This window comes from Trichechus manatus, unplaced genomic scaffold (assembly GCF_000243295.1).
Source record: "Trichechus manatus latirostris isolate Lorelei unplaced genomic scaffold, TriManLat1.0 scaffold00075, whole genome shotgun sequence".
NCBI classification, from domain to species: Eukaryota; Metazoa; Chordata; class Mammalia; order Sirenia; family Trichechidae; genus Trichechus; species Trichechus manatus.
Genome location: NW_004444011.1, coordinates 12,369,085 through 12,392,507, shown reverse-complemented (window position 1 = coordinate 12,392,507; position 23,423 = coordinate 12,369,085). Strand labels below are relative to the sequence as shown.

Genomic DNA, 23,423 nt, shown 5'->3' with positions numbered 1-23,423 from the left:
TACAATTCAAGTTAGTCTCTTATACAAAAATTTATACACATACTGCTATGTGACCCTAGCTGCTCTTCCAATAATGTGACAGCACACTCCTCCTTTCCACTCTAGATTTCCCGTGTCCATTCAACCAGCTCCTGACCCTCTCTAACCTCTCATCTCGCCTCTGGACAAGAGCTGTTCATTTAGTCTCATGTATCTACTTGAGTTAAGAAGCACACTCTTCACAAGTATCATTTTATGTCCCACAGTCCAGTCTAATTATTGTCTGAAGAGTAGGCCTCGGGAATGGTTTTAATTTTGGGCTAACAGAGAATCCAGGGGTCATGTCTTCCAGGGTCCCTCCAGTCTCAATTAAACCATTAAGTCTGGTCTTTTTGCTAGAATTTGAGTTCTGCACCCCACTTTTCTCCTGCTCTGTCAGGGACTCTCTGTTGTGTTCCCTGTCAAGGCGGTCATTGGTGGTAGTTCTTCTGGTCCCAGACTGATGAAGTCTCCAGTTTGTGTGGCGCTTTCTGTCTCTTGGGCTAATACGTTCCTTGAGTCTTTGATGTTGTTCATTCTTCTTTGCTCCAGGTGGGTTGGGACCAATTGATGCATCTTAGATGGCTGTTTCCTGGCTTTTAAGACCCCAGCCGCCATTCACCAATGTGGATGCAGATCATTTTCTTAATAAATTTTGTTATGCCAATTGACCTAGATGTTCCCTGAAACCATGGTCCCCAGAGCTCCTCCCCTAATACTATGTCCCTCAAACTATTTGGTTGTATTCAGGAAACTTCTTAGATTTAGTTTACTCCAGTGGTTCTGACTTCTCCTGTAGTGTATGTTGTCCTTCCCTTCACCTAAGATAATTCTTGTCTACTGTCTAGCTAGTGAATACCCCTCTCCCTCCCTTCCCACCCTCATAACCATCAAAGAATGTTTTCTTCTGTGTTGAAACATTTTCTTCAATTCTTATAATAGTGGTCTTATACAATATTTGTCCTTTTGCGACTGACTAAATTCACTCAGCATAATGCCTTCCAGGTTCCTCGATGTTACAAGATGTTTCACAGATTCATCGTTGTTCTTTATTGTGCGTAGTATTCCATTGTGTGAATTCCTTCATCCATTCATCCGCCGATGGACACCTAGGTTGTTTCCATTTTTTGCTATCGTGAACAGTGCTGCAATGAACATGGGTATGCATATATCTATTCGTATGACAGCTCTTATTTCTCTAGGATATATTCCAAGGAGTGGGATTGCTGGATCGTATGGAACTTCTATTTCTAGCTTTTTAAGGCAGTGTAAAATCGATTTCTAAAGAGGCTGTACCATTTTACATTCCCACCAACAGTGGATAAGTGTTCCAGTCTCTCCACAATCTCTCCAACATTTATTATTTTGTGTTGTATTGATTAATGCTAGCCATGTTGGGGTGAGATGGTATCTCATTGTAGTTTTGATTTGCATTTCTCTAATGGCTAATGATTGTAAGCATTTCCTCATGTGTCTGTTAGCTGCTTGAATGTCTTCTTTAGTGAAGTGCCTATTCATATCCTTTGCCCAATTTTTAAATGGGTTATTTGTCTTTTTGTTGTTGAGGTTTTGCAGTATCTTGTAGATTTTAGAGATTAGATGCTGATTAGATATGTCATAGTCAAAAATTTTTTTTCCCAGTCTGTAGGTTGTCTTTTTACTCTTTCGGTGAAGTCTTTAGATGAGCATAAATGTTTGATTTTTAGGAGCTTTCAGTTATCTAGTCTCTCTTCTGGTGCTTGTGCATTTTTACTTATGTTTTGTATTCTATTTATGCCATGTATTAGGGCTCCTAGCATTGTCCCTATTTTTTCTTCCACAATATTTATCATTTTAGATTTTCTGTTTAGGTCTTTGATCCATTTTGAGTTACTTTTTGTGAATGGTGTGAGGTATGGGTTTTGTTTCAGTTTTTTGCAGATGGATATCCAGTTATGCCAGCACCATTTCTTAAAGAGACTGTCTTTTCCCCAATTAACGAAATTTGTGCCTTTGTCAAACATCCTGCTCATAGGCGGATGAATTTACATCTGGATTCTCACTTCTGTTCCATTGGTCTATGTATCTGTTGTTGTACCAGAACCAGGCTGTTTTGACTACTGTGGAGGTATAATAGGTTCCAAAATCAGGTAGTGTGGGGCCTCCCACTTTGTTCTTCTTCTTCAGTAATGCTTTACTTATCCGGGGCCTCTTCTCTTTCCCTATGAAGTTGGTGATTTGTTTCTATATCTCATTAAAAAATGCCATTGGCATTTGGATCAGGTTTGCATTGTATCTGTAGATCGCTTTGGGTAGAATTGACATTTTTGCAATGTTAAGTCTTCCTATCCATGAGGAAGGTATATTCTTCCACTTACACAGGTTTCTTTTGGTTTCTTGCAGTAGTGTCCTGTGGTTTTCATTGCATAGGTCTTTTACATCTCTGGTTAGATTTATTCTAAGTATTTTATCTTCTTGGGGGCTACTGTAAATGGTATTGATTTGGTGATTTCCTCTTCGAAGTTTTCTTTGTTGATGTTGAGGAATCCAACTGATTTTTCTGTCTTTATCTTCTATCCTGATACTTTGCTGAAATCTTCTATTACTTCCAGTAGTTTTCTTGTGAATTCTTTGCTGTTTTCTGTGTATCAGATCATATCAAACAGAGATACTTTTACTTCCTCTTTACCAGTTTGGATGCCCCTTATTTCTTTTTCTAGCCTAACTGCTCTGGCTAGGACCTTCAGCACAAAGTTGAATAAGAGCGGTGATAAATGGCATCTTGTCTGGTTCCCGTTCTCAAGGGGAATGCTTTCAGACTCCATTTAGGATGATGTTGGCTGCTGGCTTTCTATAAATGCTCTTATTTATGTAGAGGAATTTCCCTTCTATTCCTGTTTTGTTGAGAGTTTTTATCATGAATGGGTATTAGACTTTGTCAAATTCCTTTTCTACATCAATTGATAAGATCATGTGGTTTTTGTATTTTGTTTTATTTCTGTGATGGATTACATTGATTGTTCTTCTAATGTTGAACCATCCTTGCATACCTGGTATAAATTCCACTTGATCATGGTGAAGTATTTTTTTGATATGTTGTTGAATTCTATTGGCTAGAATTTTGTTGAGGATTTTTGTGTCTATGTTCATGAGGGATATTGGTCTGTAATCTTTTTTTGTGGTGTCTTTACCTGGTTTAGGCGTTACAGTTATGCTGACTTCATAGGATGAGTTTGAGAATAGTCCATCCTTTTCTGTATTCGGAAATACTTTCAGTAGAAGTCGTATTAACTCTTCTCTGAAAGTTTGGTAGAATTCTCCAGTGAAACCATCTGGGCCAGGGCTTTTCTTTTGTTGGGAGTTTTTTAAATTACCTTTTCAATCTCTTCTTTTGTTATAAGTTTATTTAGTTATTCTATCTCTGTTTGTGTTAGTTTAGGTAGGTAGTGTGTTTCTAGAAATTTGTCCATTTCCTCTAGGTTTTCAAATCTGTTAGAGTGCAATTTTTCATAGTATTCTGTTATGATTCTTTTACTTTCAGTTGGGTCTGTTAAGATATCACCCATCTCATTTCTTATGCAGGTTATTTGCTTCCTCTCCTGTTTTTCTTTTGTCACTTTGGCCAATGGTTTATCAATTTTGTTGATCTTTTCAAAGAACCAGCTTTTGGTATTGTCAACTTTTTCAATTGTATTTCTGTTCTCTATGTCATTTAATTCTTCTCTAATTCTTATTATTTCCTTTCTTCTGGTGCCTGAAGGCTTCTTTTGCTGCTCTCTTTCTACTTGTTCCAGTTGTAGGGCTAATGTTTTGATTTTGGCCCTTTCTTCTTTTTGGGTATGTGCATTTGTTGCTATAAACTGACCTCTGAGCACTGCTTTTGCTGTGCTGCAAAGGTTCTGGTAGGATGTGTTTTCATTCTCATTTGATTCTGTGAATTTCTGTATTCTGTCCTTCATTTCTTCTATAACCCAGTATTTTCTGAGCAAGGTGTTGTTCAGTTTAAATGTGCTTGATTTTTCCCTTGCTTTTTCTGTTATTGATTTCTACTTTTATGGCTTTATGGTCAGAAAAGATGCTTTGTAATACTTCCATACTTTGGATTCAGTTAAGGCTGGCTTTACAGCCGAATATGTGCTCTATTCTGGAGAATGTTCCATGTGCATTGGAAAAGAAAGTATACTTGGTTGCTATTGGGTGGAGTGTTTGGTATATGTCTATGAGATCAAGTGGTTGATTTTCTGTGTCTGTGCTGAGCTTCTTTCTGGATGTTCTGTCCTTCACCGAAAGTGGTGTGTTGAAATCTCCTACTTGTGGAGGTGTTTGTTTCTCTTTTTCAATGCTATTAGAGTTTGTTTTATGTATTTGGAAGCCGTGGTTGGGTGCATAAATATTCATTATGGTTATGTCCTTCTGGTGTATGGACCCTTTAGTCATTATGTAGTGTCTTTCCTTATCCTTCGTGGTGCATTTTACTTTAAAGTCTATTTTGTCAGAGATTAATATTGTCACTCCTGCTCTTTTTTGAGTGTTATTTGCTTGATATATTTTTTTCCATCTTTTGAGTTCTAGTTTGTTTGTGTCTTTAAGTCTAAGGTGTGTCTCTTGTAGGCAGCATATAGGAAGATTCTGTGTTTTTATCCATTCTGCCGCTCTCTGTCTCTTTATTGGTGCATTTAGACCTTTTACCTTTAGTGTTATTATTGATAGGTATGACTTTAGTGCTGTCATTTTGATAGCTTTCTTTGTGTGTAGTTGACAGTTGTTTTGTTCCACTTAATCTTCTGTGCTGAGTCGTCTTTCTCTATGTATTTTCTTTTCATCTTATTCATTGTTGTTGATTTTGTATTTTTTGAGTCTTTATATTTTTCTTGGTATGCAGGTTTGTTAGTTTCCTTTGTGGTTACCTTAATATTTACTCTTATTTTATTAAGTTTAAACCTGTCTTTTATTTCTTCGTATTGCCTTGGCTTCCTCTCCATATGAAAAATCTATGACTATATTTTTTAGTCCCTATTTTTTGTTTTAATGTTATCTTTTACATATTGACATCTTTGTTTCCATATTTTCAATGTTTTATCTTTGATTTATTTTTGTGGCTTCCCTAGCTGGGTTGATATCTGGTTGTTCTGTCCTGTGTTATAGTCTTGGGTTGTTATCTGATGTTACTGATTTTCTAACTGGAAGACTCCCTTTACTATTTCTTATAATTTTGGTTTGGTTTTTGAAAATTCCCTAAACTTCTGTTTATCTGGAAATGCCCTAATTTTGCCATCATATTTGAGAGACAGTTTTGCTGGATATATAATTCTTGGCTAGCAATTTTTCCCTTCAAGGCTTTTCATATATCATCCCATTGCCTTCTTGACTGCATGGCTTCTGCTGAGTAGTCTGAGCTTAGTCTTATGGACTCTCCTTTGTAGATAACTTTTTGTTTATCCCTAGACACTCTTAAAATTCTCTCTTCACCTTTGGTTTTGGCAAGTTTGATTATAATATGTCATCAAGATCTACCTTCTGTGAGGTTCGATGAGCACCTTGGATAGATATCTTCTCATCTTTCACGATATCAGGGAAGTTTTCTGCCAACAAATCTTCAACAATTCTCTCTGTATTTTCTGTTATCCCCTCCTGTTCTAGTACTCCAAACTATCGTAGGTTATTCCTCTTGATAGAGTCCTATATAATTCTTAGATTTTCTTCATCTTTTTAAAAATTCTTTTATCTGACTTTTCCTCAGATAAGCTGGTGTCAAGTACTTTATCTTCAGTCTAATTCTGACCTCTATTTGCCTCAATTCTGCTCCTATGACTTTCTACTGAGTTGTCTAATTCTGAAATTTTATTGTTAATCTTCTAGATTTCTGATTGCTGTCTCTCTATGGATTCTTGCAGCCTATTAAATTTGTCATTATGCTCTTGAATAACCTTCTTAAGATCCTCTATTGCTTTGTCTGTGTGTTCCTTAGTTTGTTCTGAGTTTTGCATGATCTCCTTCCTGATCTCTTGAAGAGTTCTGGATATTAATCTTTCGTATTCTACCTCTGGTAATTTCAAGGAATTCTCTTCCTCCAGAAAATTTAGTGATTCTTTGTATTGGGAGTTTTCTGAAGCCATCATGGTCTGCTTCTTTATATGATTTGATATTGACTGTTGTCTTCAAGCCATCAATAAGTTATTATATTTATTTATTTTATATTTGCTCTTGGGTCCTAGTTTCTTGTTTTGCTTTGATATGCCCAAATAGGCTGCTCATGTTTGTGAGCTAGTTTGATGATTAGTGCCACTGAAGCTCTCACATCCTGTCACCAGGTGGTTAGAGCTATTACTAGGTATGTGAGCCCAGGAGTCTGTTTACTTTTCTTGTATGAATTCATCTCAGGTGTCCAGGTAGTCGATCACCAAGTGTGTGGTACAAGTAAAAGGAGAATATTAAGAGTGGCTGGGGAAAAACAAACAGTCATCTACCAAGGGAAGTCATAAAAACTAAGCTCGGACTACTCAGCAGAAACCATCTGAGACAGAAGGCAATGTGATGACATATGTAAAGTCTTAAAGAAAAAAACTGCCAGCCAAGAATTATATATCCAGCAAAACTGTCTCTCAAGTATGATGGCAAAATTAGGGCATTTCCAGATAAACAGAAGTTTAGGGAATTTGCAAAAACCAAACCAAAATTACAAGAAATACTAAAGGGAGTCCTCCAGTTATAAAATCAATAACATCAGATAACAACCCAAGACTATAACACAGGACAGAACAACCAGACATCAACCAGATAAGGAAGTCACAAAAATAAGTCAAAGCTAAAACACTGAAACTAGGGAAACAGAGATGTCAATAAGTAAAAGATGACAACATTAAAACAAAGAAGAGGGACTAAATAATGTAGTCATAGATCTTTCATATGGAGAGGAAGTCAAGGTGATAAAAAGAAATAAAAGATTGGTTTAAACTTAGTAAAATAGGGGTAAATATTAAGGTAACCAGAAAGGAAACTAACAATCCTAGACATCAAAATAAAAAACAAGAAAAACATAAAGACTCAGGAAATACAAAATCAACAATGATGAAAAGAAAAAAGAAAATATATAAAGAAAAATGACTCAGCACAGAAAATTAAGTGGAACAAAGAAACTGTCAATGACACACAAAAAAATACATCAAAATGACAGCACTAAACTCATACCTATCAATAATAACGCTGAAAGTAAATGGCCTAAGTGCACCAATAAAGAGGCAGACAGTGGCAGAAAGAATAATAAAAAAAAAGATCCATCTGTATGCTGCCTACAAGAGACGCACCTTAAACTTAAAAACACAAACTAAAACTCAAAAGATGGAAAAAAATTATATCAAGCAAATAACACTCAAAAAAGAGCAGGAGTGGCAATATTAAACTCTGAAAAAATAGACTGTAAAGTAAAAGCCACCACAAAGGATAACAAAGGACACTATCTAATGATTAAAGGGTCAATACACCAGCAGGACATAACTATAATGAATATTTATGTACTTGACGACAGGACTCTAAAATACATAAAATAAACTCCAACAGCATTGAAAAGAGAGATAGACAGCTCCACAATAATAGTAGGAGACTTTACCACAGCACTTTTGGTGAAGGACAGAACATCTAGAAAGAAGCTCAGTACAGACATGGAAGATCTAAATGCCAAAATCAACCAATTTGATCTCATAGACATATATTGAACACTCCAATCAACAGCAGCCAAGTATACTTTCTTTACTAACCTACACGGAACATTCTCCAGAATAGAGTACATATTCGGCCGTAAAGCAAGCCTTAACAGAATCCAAAGCATCAAAATATTACAAAGCATCTTTTCTGACCATAAAGCCATAAAAGTAGAAATCAATAACAGAAAGAGCAAGGAAAAAAAGTCAAACGCATGGAAACTGAACAACACCTTGCTCAAAAAATACTGTGTTCTAGAAGAAATGAAGGACAGAATACAGAAATTCACAGAATCAAATGAAAATAAAAACACATCCTACCAGAACCTTTGCAGCACAGCAAAAGCAGTGCTCAGAGGTCAGTTTATAGCAATAAATGCACATATCCAAAAAGAAGAAAGGGCCAAAATCAAAACATTAGCCCTACAACTTGAACAAGTAGAAAGAGAGCAGCAAAAGAAGCCCTCGGGCACCAGAAAAAAGGAAACAATAAGAATTAGAGCAGAATTAAATGACATACAAAAACAATTGAAAGGGCTGACAATATCAAAAGCTGGTTCTTTGAAAAGATCAACAAAATCGATAAACCATTGACCAAACTGACAAAAGAAAAACAGGAGAGGAAGCAAATAACCTGCATAAGAAATGAGATGGGTGATATCACAACAGACCCAACTGAAAGTAAAAGAATCATAACAGAATACTATGAAAAATTGTACTCCAACACATCTGAAGACCTAGAGGAAATGGACAAATTTCTAGAAACACACTACCTACCTAAACTAACAAAACAGAGATAGAATAACTAAATAAACTTATAACAAAAGAAGAGATTGAAAAGGTAATCTAAAAACTCCCAACAAAAGAAAAGCCCTGGCCCGAACGGTTTCACTGGAGAATTCTACCAAACTTTCAGAGACGAGTTAACACCACTACTACTAAAGGTATTTCCGAATACAGAAAAGGATGGAATATTCCTAAGTTCACTCTACAAAACCCACATAACCCTAATACCCAAACCAGGTAAAGACACTACAAAAAAAAAAGAAAATTACAGATCAATATCCCTCATGAACATAGTCACAAAAATCCTCAACAAAATTCTAACCAACAGAATTCAACAACATACCAAAAAAAATAATTCACCATAACCAAGTAGGATTCATACCAGGTATGCAGGGATGGTTTGACATTAGAAAAACAATCAGTGTAATCCATCACATAAATAAAACAAAAGACAAGACCCACATGATCTTATCAATTGATGCAGAAACGCATTTGACAAAGTCCAACACCCATTCATGATAAAAACTCTCAGCAAAATAGGAATAGAAGGGAACTTCCTCAACATAATAAAGGAAATTTATACAAAGCCAACAGCCAATGTCATCCTAAATGGAGAGAGTCTGAAAGCATTCCCCTTGAAATCAGGAACCAGATAAGGATACCCTTTATCAGCACTCTTATTCAACATCGTGCTGGATGTTCTAGCCAGAGAAATTAGGCTAGAAAAAGAAATAAAGGGCATCCAAATCGGTAAGGAAGAAGTAAAGGTATCCCTATTTGCAGATGATATGATCTTATTCACAGAAAACCCCAAAGAATCCACAAGAAAACTACTGGAACTAATAGAAGACTTCGGCAATGATCAGTTGAATTCTCCTACATCAACAGAAAGAACTTTGAAGAGAAAATCACCAAATCAGTATTATTTACAATAGCCCCAAAGAAGATAAAATACTTAGGAATAAATCTAACTAGAGATGTAAAATACCTATACAAAGAAAACAGCAAGACACTATTGCAAGAAAACAAAAGAGACCTACATAAGTGGAAAAAACATACCTTACTCATAATAAGAAGACTCAACATTGTGAAAATGTCAATTCTACCCAAAGTGATCTACAGATACAGTGCAATACAATTCCTATCCAAATTCCAATGACAATTTTTAATGAGATGGAGGAATAAATCACCAACTTCATATGGAAAGGGAAGAGGCTCCAGATAAGTAAAGCATTACTGAAGAAGAAGAACAAAGTGAGAGGCCTCACCTACCTGATTTTAGAACCTATTATACCACCACAGTAGTCAAAACAGCCTGGTACTGGTACAACAACAGATACATAGACCAATGGAACAGAAGTGAGAATCCAGACGTAAATTCATTCACCTACGAGTAGTTGATATTTGACAAAGGCCCCAAGTCCATTAATTGTGGAAAAGACAGTCTCTTTAACAAACTGGATATCCATCTGCAAAAAACTGAAACAAGACCCATACGACACACCATGCACAAAAACTAACTCAAAATGAATCAAAGACCTCAATATAAAATCTAAAACAATAAAAATCATGGAAGAAAAAATAGGGATAACACTAGGAGCCCTAATACATGGCATAAACAGAATACAAACCAAAAGTAACAATGCACAAACACTAGAAGAGAAACTAGATAACTGGGAGCTCCTAAAAATCAAATACTTGTGTTCATCAAAAGACCTCACCAGAAGAGTAAAAAGACAACCTACAGACTGGGAAAAAATTTTTGGCTACGACAAATCTGATCAGTGTCTAATCTCTAAAATCTATACGACACTGCAAAATCTCAACAACAAAAAGACAAATAACCCAATTAGAAAACAGACAGAGGATATGAACATGCACTTCGCCAAAGAAGACATTCAGGCAGCTAACAGACACATGAGGAAATGCTCACGATCATTAGCCATTAGAGAAATGCAAATCAAAACTACAATGAGATGCCATCTCACCCCAACAAGGCTAGTATTAAGCAAAACAACACAAAATAATAAATGTTGGAGAGGTTATGGAGAGACTGGAACACTTACACACTGCTGGTGGGAATGTAAAATGGTACAACCACGTTGGAAATCGATTTGGCACTTCCTTAAAAAGCTAGAAATAGAAGTACCATCCCACTCCTTGGAATATATCCTAGAGAAATAAGAGCTGTCACATGAATGAATATATGTACACCCATGTTCATTGAAGCACTGCTCACAATAGCAAAAAGATGGAAACAACCTAGATGTCCAACAATGGATGAATGGATAAACAAATTAATGGTGTATTCATACAATGGAATACTATGCAATGATAAAGAACAACGATGAATCCGCAAAACATCTCATAACATGGATGAATCTGGATGACATTATGCTCAGTGAAATTAGTCAGTTATAGAAGGACAAATATTATATGAGACCACTATTGTAAGAACTCAAGAAAAGGTTTAAACACAGGGGAAAACATTCTTTGATGGTTACAAGGGTGGGGAGGGAGCGGGGAATTCACAATCTAGATAGTAGACAAGAATTTTCTTAGCTGAAGGGAAGGGCAACACACAATACAGGGGAAGTCATCATCACTGGACTAAACCAAAAGCTAAGAAGTTTCCTGAACACACCCAAACACTTTGAGAGACAGTGTAGCAGGGGCAGGATCTGAGGACCACGGTTTCAGGGGACATCTGGGTCAGATGGCATAACAAAGTTTATTAAGAAAATGTTCTGCATCTCACTTTGGTGAGTAGCATTTGGAGTCTTAAGAGCTAGCGAGCGGCTATCTAATTGGTCCAAACCCACCTGGAGCATCAACTGGTCCAAACCCACCTGGAGCAAAGGAACATGAAAAACACCAAAGACACAAGGAAAATATTAGTGCAAGAGACAAAAGTGGCCACACAAACCAGAGACTGCATCAGCCTGAGACCAGAAGAACTAGATGGTGCCCGGCTACCACCAATGACTGCCTTGACAGGGCACATAACAGAAAGTCCCTGACGGAGCAGGAGAAAAGTGGGGTGCAGAGCTCAAATTCTAGTAAAAAGACCAGACTTAATGGTCAGACTAAGACTGGAAGAACCCCAGAAGACATGGCCCCAGACTCTCTGTTAACCCAGAACTAAAACCATTCCCGAAGCCAACTCTTTAGAGAAAGAATAGATTGAACTATAAGACATAAAATGATACTCTTGAAGAGTGTGCTTCTTAGTTTAAGTAGATACACAAGACTAAATGGGCAGCTCCTGTCCAGAGGCAAAATGAAAATGTAGAAAGGGATACGAGCTGGTTGAATGGACATGGGAAATCCAGGTTGGATAGAAGAAATGTGTTGTCACATAATAGAGATAGCAACTAGTGTCACATAATAATGTGTATATAAATTTTTGTATGAGAAACTAACTTGAGCTGTAAACTTTCACCTAAAGCACAAATGAAAAACAAAAAAAAAAAGAAAGACAAGGAAGGATCTTCCCCTAGAGCTGACAGAGAGCTGGCCTTGCGGACACTCTGAATTCAGACTTCTAGCCTCCAGAACAATAAGACAATGAATTTCTGTTCTTTAAAGCCACTCACTTTGTACTACTTTGTTATGGCAGCCCTCAGAAACTATGACAGCGCCCTGCTGAAACTGTACAAACACAGGAAAAACATCAAATTGTTGAAAACTAAACATAAAGCACAGAGTTGGAGGTTTCACGCCAAATACAGTTGGTGAGTGAGTTGCTTAGAAAATGAAACAGCAATCACTGGGAAACAGTGTTGGGTCACCAAAAACCAGTTATTGGAAGCTAACCTCATGTTCTTCCAAAAGAACCAAAAATAAAAAATAACTATGGCAATGCATCAGACGTCACACATCTCGGTTTCAGTAACCATTAGGCGAAACTTCTAATACTATCCACACAAACAATCAGAGCAACGTGAACTAGAAGATGGTATGACTAGCATCATCACCTCTTGCCTGGCACCACAGTGGTCTCCTAAATGAAATCCCAGCTTCCTATCTAGTCCCATCCTCCTCAATCCATTCTCTGCACAAACACGAGAATGATCCTTTTAAAACCTGTCTCAGATCATAGGACACTCCAGGTTAAAACTTTGCACTGGCTCCTCACTGCACTTAGAATAAAATTCAAACTCGGCTGTGACTTAAAACACCCAGTATGCTCTTCTCACCCTCTTCCTGGCTGGTCTCCCCTCATTCTTAAAAGTCACAGCGAATAGCACAGAACCTAGTAGCGCGTAGTAGTAGGCATCCAATCATTGCTTGTTGAATTAATATATGTTACAATCCTAATTTAACAAATGAGGACGCCAAAGCTGCAACATGACAGACTCTCAAATTTTTTACCAGTGAATGCCCAGAAAGAGGAAAGCAATTAATTTACTCTGTAGGTCAATCTTTACTTTTAGCATTTTGTTCCATTCTAAGTGCCATATATTGAGACATACTGAAAATATGGAATATTTTCAAAATATTTCCAAAATTACATAGGAATTTGACAGTTCACATAATATGAAAGAGTGGCAAGTTGGAATATTTAGCCAGGGGAATATGATTGTTATCTTCATAAAAGGGATTTATAAGAGAGATTAGGAATGGAAGTGAAAGAAAAGGGATTTTGAATCATAATAAAGAGGAACTAACAATTATGGCTGCTAGTTAAGAGAGTAAGGGACAAAGAAATACCTAATACCTTGGTGTGCATAGACAGAGAAAGCTGCATGACCTTCTCACAGGAATCTCATAGGGGAATTTAAACACTGCATAAGAGACAAAACCAGATACCCTTTCAGATTCCATTTCAATTCCAACATGCTATTACTCTGTCCATCAACTGGAATTTAAGTAAAAGAAAAAAATTAATAGAGCCATCCTTTTGTAATAAACAGAGCTAACATACAAAATTGGATGGTCAAGTCAGACTTACTCAAAAGAGAGATTCTAGTAATTTCAAGGATACAGGTAATCAGGAGGCTCAGACAAAGCAGAGAGAAGCCGGGGACATCAAGGGTGGTCCCCATCCTTTCTTTCTGCATCAGACATGCACCTCTGGCCCAGAATAATAGGTGACATCTCACAGTGAGGTCCATGGGGTTCCTCACATAACAAGAGTGTTTAAATTATGAAACATCCCCCCTTTTTACACCCAAAGAATTGGACAACTTATGAACCATTCTCCAGGGAGACCTGCCTCATGGATCCTGGGTTCTATTTACTGTAAGTAATACCTTAGACAGGGATCATTCTTCCTCATAGCAAATGTTAGTCCATTTACCCAGAGATCTAGCTGAGCAGGAGATTAGACTAGGTACCTCCCTTTGTTTCTTTTTCCCTGGGGCCATCCTCCTGCTCCCCCAGTGAAGGGGGTGAATGGATTGTAGGCAGCTGCTTAACTCCTTCCTCTCACGAACACTATTTTTAAAATTAAAAGAGGAAGAGGTGTGTATACACGTGTGCATATGTACGTGTGTGAGAGAAAAGAGACAGAATTAGGCAGAGAAAAATATAGAAGAGGGAAGGTTACTGGGTCTTCCTTGCAAGGGATGGGCATAAGGAAATCTACACCTCTTATCCTGGCCAGTCGTCAAACTTTGTCAGGCAAACACAGCAAATGAAACTCAGACTACTCCCTTTGAGGGAGAGGGCAAGCATAACCAAATGCTCCTGCCCTCCCACCTATACATTCTTTTCCGTCGAGTCGGCACGTGACTTGTGGCGACCCCACGCACAACAGAACAAAATGGTACTCAGTCCTGTTTCATCTCCAGGATTGGCTGTGAATTGAACTGTTGTGATTCATAGGGTTTTCACTGGCTGATTTTTGGAAGCAGATCAGCAGACCCTTCTTCCTAGACCATCTTAGTAGGGAAGATCCACTGAAACCTGTTCAGCATCACAGCAACGCGCAAGCCTTCACTGACAAATAGGTGGTGGCTGTGAATGAGGTGCATTGGCCAGGAATCGAACCCAGGTCTCTCATAAGGAAGATGAGAACTCTACCACTGAACCACCACCAGAGCTGTTAGACTCTGGTTATTATAGGTACAATCAAAGCAGTGCTTCTCACATCAGAATCTCAAACCACCAGTGGCTCTATCATGGAGGAAGCTCAGAGCTTTTAGATTTCCTTTTTCCTCTGGTTGAAGATTACAGTGTAGAAAACTCTCTAAAATGCAGGACTATAAGCAGAAGGGGGCAAGTTGGGGGTGTACCACAGCTAGGATTGGGGGAGGCGAATTCATTAACCTTCCAAAATTGTAAATAAAATTTTGTGCAAGTGTGAGCTTTTCCTAGAAAGGGTCCAGAATCCTTATTAGATTCTCAAAAGTCTTGATGGCCCATAAAAGTTTAGCCAGTAAATCTACATGGTGCTTTTAATGGATGTGGGTCCAGGGACAGATAAGCTGAGTCCAATTGCTAGGGTCTGACCCTGGTCTGCACTGTTCATCCCCCTCTTCACCCACAGAAACTTCTCAGAGCTCAACTATCAAGAATGTGAGTGAACTCCGTCTTCTTTTCCAAGTGATTCCAAAGATGCTGTGAAACATTCTGAATACAAAACAGTTGTTTTTAAATTAAATGTGAAGAGTAGAACTTACCCTTTCATTTTCTTAGATAAAGACTCAGCACCATCTTGCAGATTTTTGCATTTTTCTATCAGTTGGAGTGACTTCTCATTCAGATATGTGCTGTTTTGTGACAGAAAAAAGAGTGATTTAAAATGAGAGCTTATAAAATACTGTTAACAAAAATCAGATTTAATTGATAAAGGGCGCCCAAGTGAAATCTGATTTTCATTCCGTTATTGGATTTCTCTATGGCAAAGGAAATTGGTATTGTCACCTCTGAAGGGACTAAATTAAAAAAAGTTTACACTATAGAGTCAAACAGAAAAGAAATCTATATTCAAGACTTCATATTTTCAGGTTTTCATATTTTGAGGTTAGTCTTTACAAGGAAAGGAGCTCTGGTAGCACAATGGTTAAGTGCTCAGCTGCTAACCAAAAGGTGGCAGTTTGAACCCACCTAGCGCCTCTGTGGGAGAAAGACCTGGTGATTTGCTCCTGTAAAGATTACAGCCTAGAAAACCCTATGGGCCAGTTCTTTCTGTAACACATGGTTGCTGTAAGTCAAAATTGACTCAGTGGCATCTAACCACAACATTTACAAGGAACAAGCTATTAAATAATTGTAATCATTATGTATATAATTAAAACCAGTTGCTGTTGAATCGACTCTGACTCATGGTGACCCTACTTGTGTCACAGTAGAACTGTGCTCCACAGGGCTTTCAATGGCTGATTTTTCAGAAGTAGACCATCAGGACTTTCTTCGAAGGCGCATCTGGGTGGACTCGAACCTCCAACCTTTTGGTTAGTAGCCAAGTGAGTTAACTGTTTGCACCACCCAGGGGCTTAGCCTTGATTTTCAAAGGATGTTATCTCTGGTAGGAAGCATGCAGAAATGGAGAATCTCTAGATAAAGGGCACAAGGTGGCTCCTTGATCGTTGTAATAGTTGTGATATAAGGGCCTATTACTGTTTTTTTAATGAACTTGCAAAATTGGAGTTGGAACAAAGCCAAATCAAAAAGCATGGTTAAAACATGAGTTATGGAGTTGGACTGCCTAATGAGCCTCGTGGTCAGGTAGTTGTTGTTAGGTGTTGTCAAGTCATTTCCAACTCATAGCAACCCCATGTACAACAGAATGAAACACTGCCCGGTCCTGTGCCATTCTCACAATCATTGCTATGTTTGAGCCCATTGCTGCAGCCGCTGTGTCAATCCATCTTGTTGAGAGTTTTCCTCTTTTTCTATGACCCTCTACTTTACCAAGCATGATGTCCTTCTCCAGGGACCGGTCCCTCCTGATAACATGTCCAAAGTACATGAAACAAAGTCTTGACATCCTTGCTTCTAAGAAGCACTCTGGCTGTACTTCTTCCAAGACAGATTTGTTCATTCTTCTGGCAGTCCATGGTATGTTCAATATTCTTCACCAACACCATAATTCAAAGGCATCTGTTCTTCTTCAGTCTTCCTTATTCATTGTCCAGCTTTCACACGCATATGAGGTGACTGAAAATACGATGGCTTGGGTCAAGTGCACCTTAGTCCTCACAGTGACATTTTTGCTTTTTAACACTTTAAAAAGGTTTTTTGCAGCAGATTTGCTCAATACAATATGTCATCAGACAATGTTCCACTGCTATTCCTAAGGTTTTCACCGGCCAATTTTTCTTAGAAGTAGATCATCAGGTCCTTCTTCCTAGACTGTTTCAGTCTGGAAGCTCCACTGAAACCTGTCCACGAAGGGTGATCCTTGTGGTGTTTGAAATACTGGTGGCATACTTCCAGCATCACAGCAACATGGAATCCATCACAATACGACAAACTGACAGATGAGTGGTGGTCGCGGACATAAGCATGTTATTTAACTGCTCCATGCATCAGTCTTCATATCTCTAAAGTGAGGATAATAGTACTCAACTCACGGTGTTAATGTCATATTATGTAAAACAACGCTAAGTACTTAGCATCATGCTTATACAGTTAGTGTTCAAAAAATATCAACTATCTTTTTCCTTACACTTTAAAAATAATACATACAACTCTGACTTCCTATATATCTGCATGCTATGAATTAAATTGTGCCCCCCCAAAATACATGTTGGAATCCTAACCTCTATATCTGTGGAAGTAATTCTGTTTGGAAATAGGGTTTTCTTTGTTATGTGAATTAGATCATACCCCAGTAGGATGGGTTCTAAATCTAATCACTTCTGAGTTACAAAAACAATAGATTAGATACAGAGACACACACAGTGGGGGGAGGGGGTGGGAGACAGATGCCATGTGAGGATTGTCTATAAGCCAAGGAATTAAGGAATGCCTGGGGCTACCAACATGAAAGGAACTGGCACAGCTGAGACCCTGATTTGAACGTTGAACTCTAGAACTGTGAGAAAATAAATTTCTGTTCTCAAGCCACCTACTATGGTAGTTCTGTTACAGCAGCTCTGGGAAACTAAGACATGGTACAATGTGTTAACACATTTATTTAATTAACCTGAAGGTATTTATTGAGAACCTCATGTGGGATGGAGCCAGGCACAGGATGCATAGGAGACGGTGATCAGGCATTATTAAGACAAGCAGTGGGTGCAATGGGAGAGCATAACAGGGAGATGTATTTATACTGAGGGTCAGCGAAGGCCTTTGAGGGAGTGTCATTTAGGTAGAGATGCTAAGAGTGATACAAGTTAGCTAGGTGAACTTTGTGAAGGGGAGGAGGAAGGGATTCCAGGCAGAGCAGAAAGTGTGTACTGAAGTCCCAGAATGGGGAGTAGTCTGAAATGTCTGAGGAAGGGAAAGAAGGCCAGTGGGGCTGAAGCTAAAAGGCTAAATAGTGTTTGGAGTTTACCACTTCAAGCAGAGGCCAGAGCATGCAGACCAAGTAACCTAAGTTAAAGAGTTTGGATTCTAACCTAATAACAAGGGGGAGCAATGGAAGGTTTTGAACAGTAGAGTGATGTGATCGGATTTATATTTTTAAAAGTTCATTATGACTGCTTTGCAGAGAAATGAGAGCAGGTTGGATATGGCAGTTAGTTTTATGTGTCAACTTGGCTAGGCTATGAAAACCAAACCAAACCCACTGCTGTTGAGTTGATTCCAACTCATAGTACCCAGTTATTTAATCAAACACTAGTCGAGGTGTTTCTGTAAAGGTATTTTGTAGATGTGGTCAGCATCTACAATCAGTTGACTTTAAGTCAAGGAAATGACCCTCAGTAATGTGGTCTCATCCACTCAGCTGGAAGGCTTAAGAGCAAAAACTGAGGTTTCCTAGAGAAGCAGAAATTCTGCCCCAAGACTGCAGCATCAAATTGTGCCTGAGTTTCCAGCTTGCCAGTCTGCCCCGTATATTTCAAACCTCAGACTGCAGCATCAGCCCTTGCCTGAGTTTCCAGTCTGCTGCCTCCCCTACACATTTCAGACTTGCTGGCCCCTACAACTGCATGAGCCAATGTCTTAAAATAAATCTCTTTATTTATGTGTGTGTGTGTTATTTGTTATGTTTCTCTGGAAAACCCTGACACTGATACCCAGAGGAAGTACAAAAGTAAGGTTTCTGCACATTTCCAGAAGAGAGATGATAGCAACTTGTTTTACTTGTCAGGATGGAAGAGGCTATGATGTGGTTAGAAAAAAAACCACAAAAATCTCCAATGCTTTACAAAGCCAACATTTGTTTCTTGCTTGTGAAAAGTCTACTGTGTGTCTGGGTGACTTTCTAGGGCGGCTGTGGTTTAGGGACCCAGACTGCCTCAGTCTTGTGACACCTTCATCCCAGCACTTGCTTTCACAATTGCCATGGCAGAAGAAGAAAATGCTGGAAGGTCTCCCCTAGTATCTGAATGCTTTAGCTTGGAAGTGATACGTGTCACGTCTACTTATGATCCATTGGCAAGAACTAGGCATACGCTCTACCTGACTGCAAAGTGAGAGGCAGAAAAGAGCAGTCCTCCTGAGTGTGTTCAGAAAGAGGGAAGATCTAGATACAGTTGTACATGGGAAGACCATGCCCCACTTGTGTCAGCTACAATGAAGAGAAGCAGGTATATGAGATATATTCTAGAGGCAAGACTGACAGGACTTGATAGTAAATTGGATGTGGGAGGTAAGGGAGAGGGAGGTACAAACATAAAGCTATAAACAATACAGATTCATAATTAATTCTTCAATCTTAGAAATGCTTTCCAAAAACACTGTATACAGAGTACATACGGGCTCACAAATCTCTCTTAATCCTGACATGATTTCTCCCCTCCCCTACTTCTCTCCTGCCTCTCTCATTCTGTCTACATACTTCACCTTCTGTGCCTTCTAAATGTATTATCATACTTTTCAAGGATTTGTTTATTTCTAATTTGCTGTGTATTTTCTTCAGGCAGCACCATTAATAAAGTGAATAACCAAGCTCACATTGTTTTGAATTATGATGGCTTTGCAATACTGAAATGTGAAATTGTGACAAACAGGCACCAATAGGACTGTGTGTCCTATAACCTTCTTTAATCAGAGAGAATCTTTGTCAATAAAAAGCCAAAACAGGTTTGCCCAAGTAAAATTCCAGGCGATACATGAAGAGCAAATGAAGGTGTCTGGGGTAAAAGTAGCAATGACTGAGTGAATTCATAGATTCTTTGCAATCAGTATGTCCAGAGTCTGAATCTGGATCCATATCTCTGACTTAAGCCTTTTGAGCCTAAGGTTTTCTTTTTTTAAATCCTTACCAATAAATAATGATAGTGATTAAGTAGGATATGTATAAAAACACCTGACACACAGAAGTCTCTAAATAAAAATGTTGTGTTCTTATTCTCTTAAACTCATTATTGTATTATTTCCTCAAATCTTCTGACCTCTTTGGTAACTGATATTACCAAAGGGGTTGGAAACATCTCCCACTACAGCAATCACTTAACTGTGAAAGGAGCAGAAAGAGAAGGCTTTTTGGGTCTCTTTGCTTTCTGTGTCTCTCCTGTCCCCATTTCATTCAAAAAGCCTTTATATCTTTCTTCCTTTTCATGTAGTATCATTAAAACCTTCCTAGGATAATATTAAAACACTCAAATGCAGTAATTTCATAAACTTCAAATGTTTATCTACATTAGGCATCTGACCAAATAGAATGCCTTTTAGGTCTTAAAAGCTAGCAAGCGGCCATCTAAGATGCATCAATTTGTCCCAACCCATGTGACGCAAAGGAGAATGAAGAACACCAAAGACACTAGGAAAGAATTATCCCAAGAGACAGAAAGGGCCACATAAACCAGAGACTTCATCAGCCTGAGACCAGAAGAACTAGATGGTGCCTGGCTACCACCAATGACCACCCTCACAGGGAACAAAACAGAGTGTCCCTGATGAAGCAGAAGAAAAGTGGGATGCAGAACTCAAATTCTAGCAAAAAGACAAGACTTAACAGTTTGACTGAGACTGGAGGGACCCCGGAAGACATGGCCCCCAGACTCTCTGTTAGTTCAAAACTAAAACCATTCCCGAGGCCAACTCTTCAGACAAAGTTTAGACTGGACTATGGGACATAAAATGATACTCGTGAAGTGTGCTTCTTAGCTCAAGTAGATACATGAAACTAAATGGGCAGCTCCTGTCCGGAGGTGAGATGAGAAGGCAGAGACGGTCAGCAGCTGGTTGAATGGACACAGGAAATCCGGGGTGGAAAGGAGGGGTGTGCTGTCACAGTATAGGGAGAGCAACTAGGGTCACATAACAATGTGCGTATAAATTTTTGTATGAGAGATTAACTTGAATTGTAAACTTTCACTTAAAGCACAATAAAAAATATATATACATATATATATATATACACACACATATACATATATAACCCCTTTTACTGACCTTTGGACAAGAAGACTCCTATCTCATGTTGTTTTCAGCAATGCTGACTAAACTCTATTCAAAGTGACCCAAAAAACTAACGTCATAACTTCCATATTTTAAACTGCTTGAATATCTGATAAAGGAAGAGATACCAGGCGTCTTAGAGAAGTGGAAGGAGCTAGACTTCCCTCCCTCCCCTACCGGGAAAATGCCTGGATTGCTCATTTACTGTAAGCCAGTCCTCTCTGTTGTGTAAATTTGTGAAAATTAGATGTTTCTTAGATCAAAGCTCATCAGGAGAACCACAAGGGAGTTACTAGCTCTTGAAAGAGGAAAAGAAGAAACCTTCTCAGTACTGAGTTCAGAAAGTCAGGACAGGACCTGGTGGACAGATCCTTTCTGACTGGTTGGTGCCCACCTGCAAATGAAGATGTTAGATTGAATCCTCCTTACCCTTTGACTTGGAGACATCTCTCAGACAAGTCAAAGAAGACAGAGATAAATTGATCCAAAGTAGGAATTCCAAAAACTCAGAGTCAAAGACTATCTGGTGGAATAGAGGTTATGACAAGACAAGCGGAGGCTGATTTGTAACCCAGGGTAAGATTATAGGGATCAAGGAGAAATGTTCTATGCTGACTGAAAGGACAGGATATCAGGAGGAAGTTGGAATGGTCAGGGTTGCTACAGCGGTGAAGGGTATCACAGCCTCCTGCCAGGGAGCTCCTATCCAAGTAGAAGTCCAGAATACAAATGAGACGGACCCACCTAAAGCTAACTCAAGTTAATGGTCTAAGTAGTTGGGTCTTGGGAGAGAAAAGAACTGGGGTCAAAGGGCTGCCAGGTAAACTCTAATAACCAAAAACCCTGGGGCTAGGCTCTTGGGGCTCAAAATAAGAACTCTGTTTTCTGTCAACTCTGAGACTTTTTTTTTTAATTTCTATTTTATTTCAATATTCTGGTTAAATCACTTTTGAGAAACTTCTTACCAAAATTAGCTGAGCCAGAGAAAACGATCAGCCCATATATGAAGTAGCAAAACTATACAGTTGGGAGTGCCACCAAAGACATGTCATGGACAGGACAGTGGACATCCCATTGGACACTGGGTAGGACCTGGTGGACTAAGTCAGCACTTAAGTCTTCTAGCCCAGCAAGGTGAGGTGACTCTAAGTGCTCTGCCAATGTCTCTTTAATTGCTCCATTATAAGATCACAATCTGCCGCTCACCTGTCACTGTGCAAGATTGCTTGTCTGCCCATTTGAAGTATTTGTAACATCTTTCCAGCACTCTCAATCCCCTGCTCCCTCGACATCCTGTCACATCCACCTTGCAAATCTGCAATAATAGAGCAATACAGTCCTTGGCAGATTACATTCCTATACTTGACTCCTGAGGGCTGCTGGAGAAAATCACACAGGTGGCTGTGCTGGTGCCTTGAAAAATTCATGATGTCCAATTCAGCTAGACCATTTATACACTTTGACAATTTTATTACATGTCCCAGCAATTCCCTCTTTTATTTCCCTCAATGGCTATTCTATACCTTCACTGTTCTCCTATTATCCTCACCTCTTCCCTGCCCTCCTAACTTCTCATTTAGTCAAGCTTTTTATTTCAGAGAAAAACGATGCAGCTGGGTGTGAATTAATCTTTAACTACAAGCCATCCTAACTTTCCATCTCAGAGGAAGAAGTGTCTCTCCTCTTACAAAAAGATAATCCACCTGCTCATGCCCTGCCACCCCACCTTTCCTTTCTCCTCTAAGATGCAATGCAAGCCCATCTCATGCTTTTTCTCTTGACTATCTTTACCGTCTCCATACCACTGTCGTCTTCTTCTGATGCTCCATTCTCTCCCATCTCAAAATCAAAAGCAAACAACTCACTCTCCTATTCTCCTCTACCTGTTGCCTTACTTCCATTCAAATTTTAACCCACTGATATCTCTTTTCTTCACCTTTTTCTTCACAAATCCACTAAAACCATTTTGGAAAAACATCACCAAATCCAAGAGCTAGTTTAGCACTCTTTCTTTACCTCCCAGCAGTATCCGAACCACTGACCACTGGTCCTCACTGGGTTTCCATCACAGCCCTCTCTCCATGTTCATCTACATCTGACTGCCGTTCGGGGTCCTTTTGCAGATTCTTTCTCGGACCAATCCGTAAGAGTTGGTGTTCCCCATGGTTCTTGTTCTGTCTGTCACTTTAAAGCTGGTATTCCCTAGTATTCTGTCTTCAAGGCTCTTGTCTTCTCAGCCTGTCTGTTTTCTCTAAGCAATCTTAATCCACCTCTCTTCCCTTTTATCCATCTTCATTGCCCTCCAACGTGGATTCTCTAGCACGCACATTTGATCATGTCATTTCTCTGCTTAAAACCTTCCAAGACTCCCATCACCCTCAGGACATAATCAAACTCCTTAGCTGAACATACAAGGCCATCCACGGCCTGGCCCCTGCCCATGTCCAGCCTCATCTTTTTTTTTTTTTTTAATATTTT

General features: G+C 38.9%; 1 protein-coding gene across 1 annotated transcript in view; it reads right to left on the bottom strand.

Moving 5' to 3' along the window:
* ST8SIA6 (ST8 alpha-N-acetyl-neuraminide alpha-2,8-sialyltransferase 6) overlaps nt 1-23,423 on the bottom strand; it is a 221,542-nt gene that overhangs the window by 81,823 nt on the left and 116,296 nt on the right. The window contains exon 3 of the mRNA XM_004380560.2: nt 15,107-15,196. Coding sequence (XP_004380617.1) covers nt 15,107-15,196 — 90 coding nt within the window. The remainder of the gene's footprint in view (nt 1-15,106; nt 15,197-23,423) is intronic.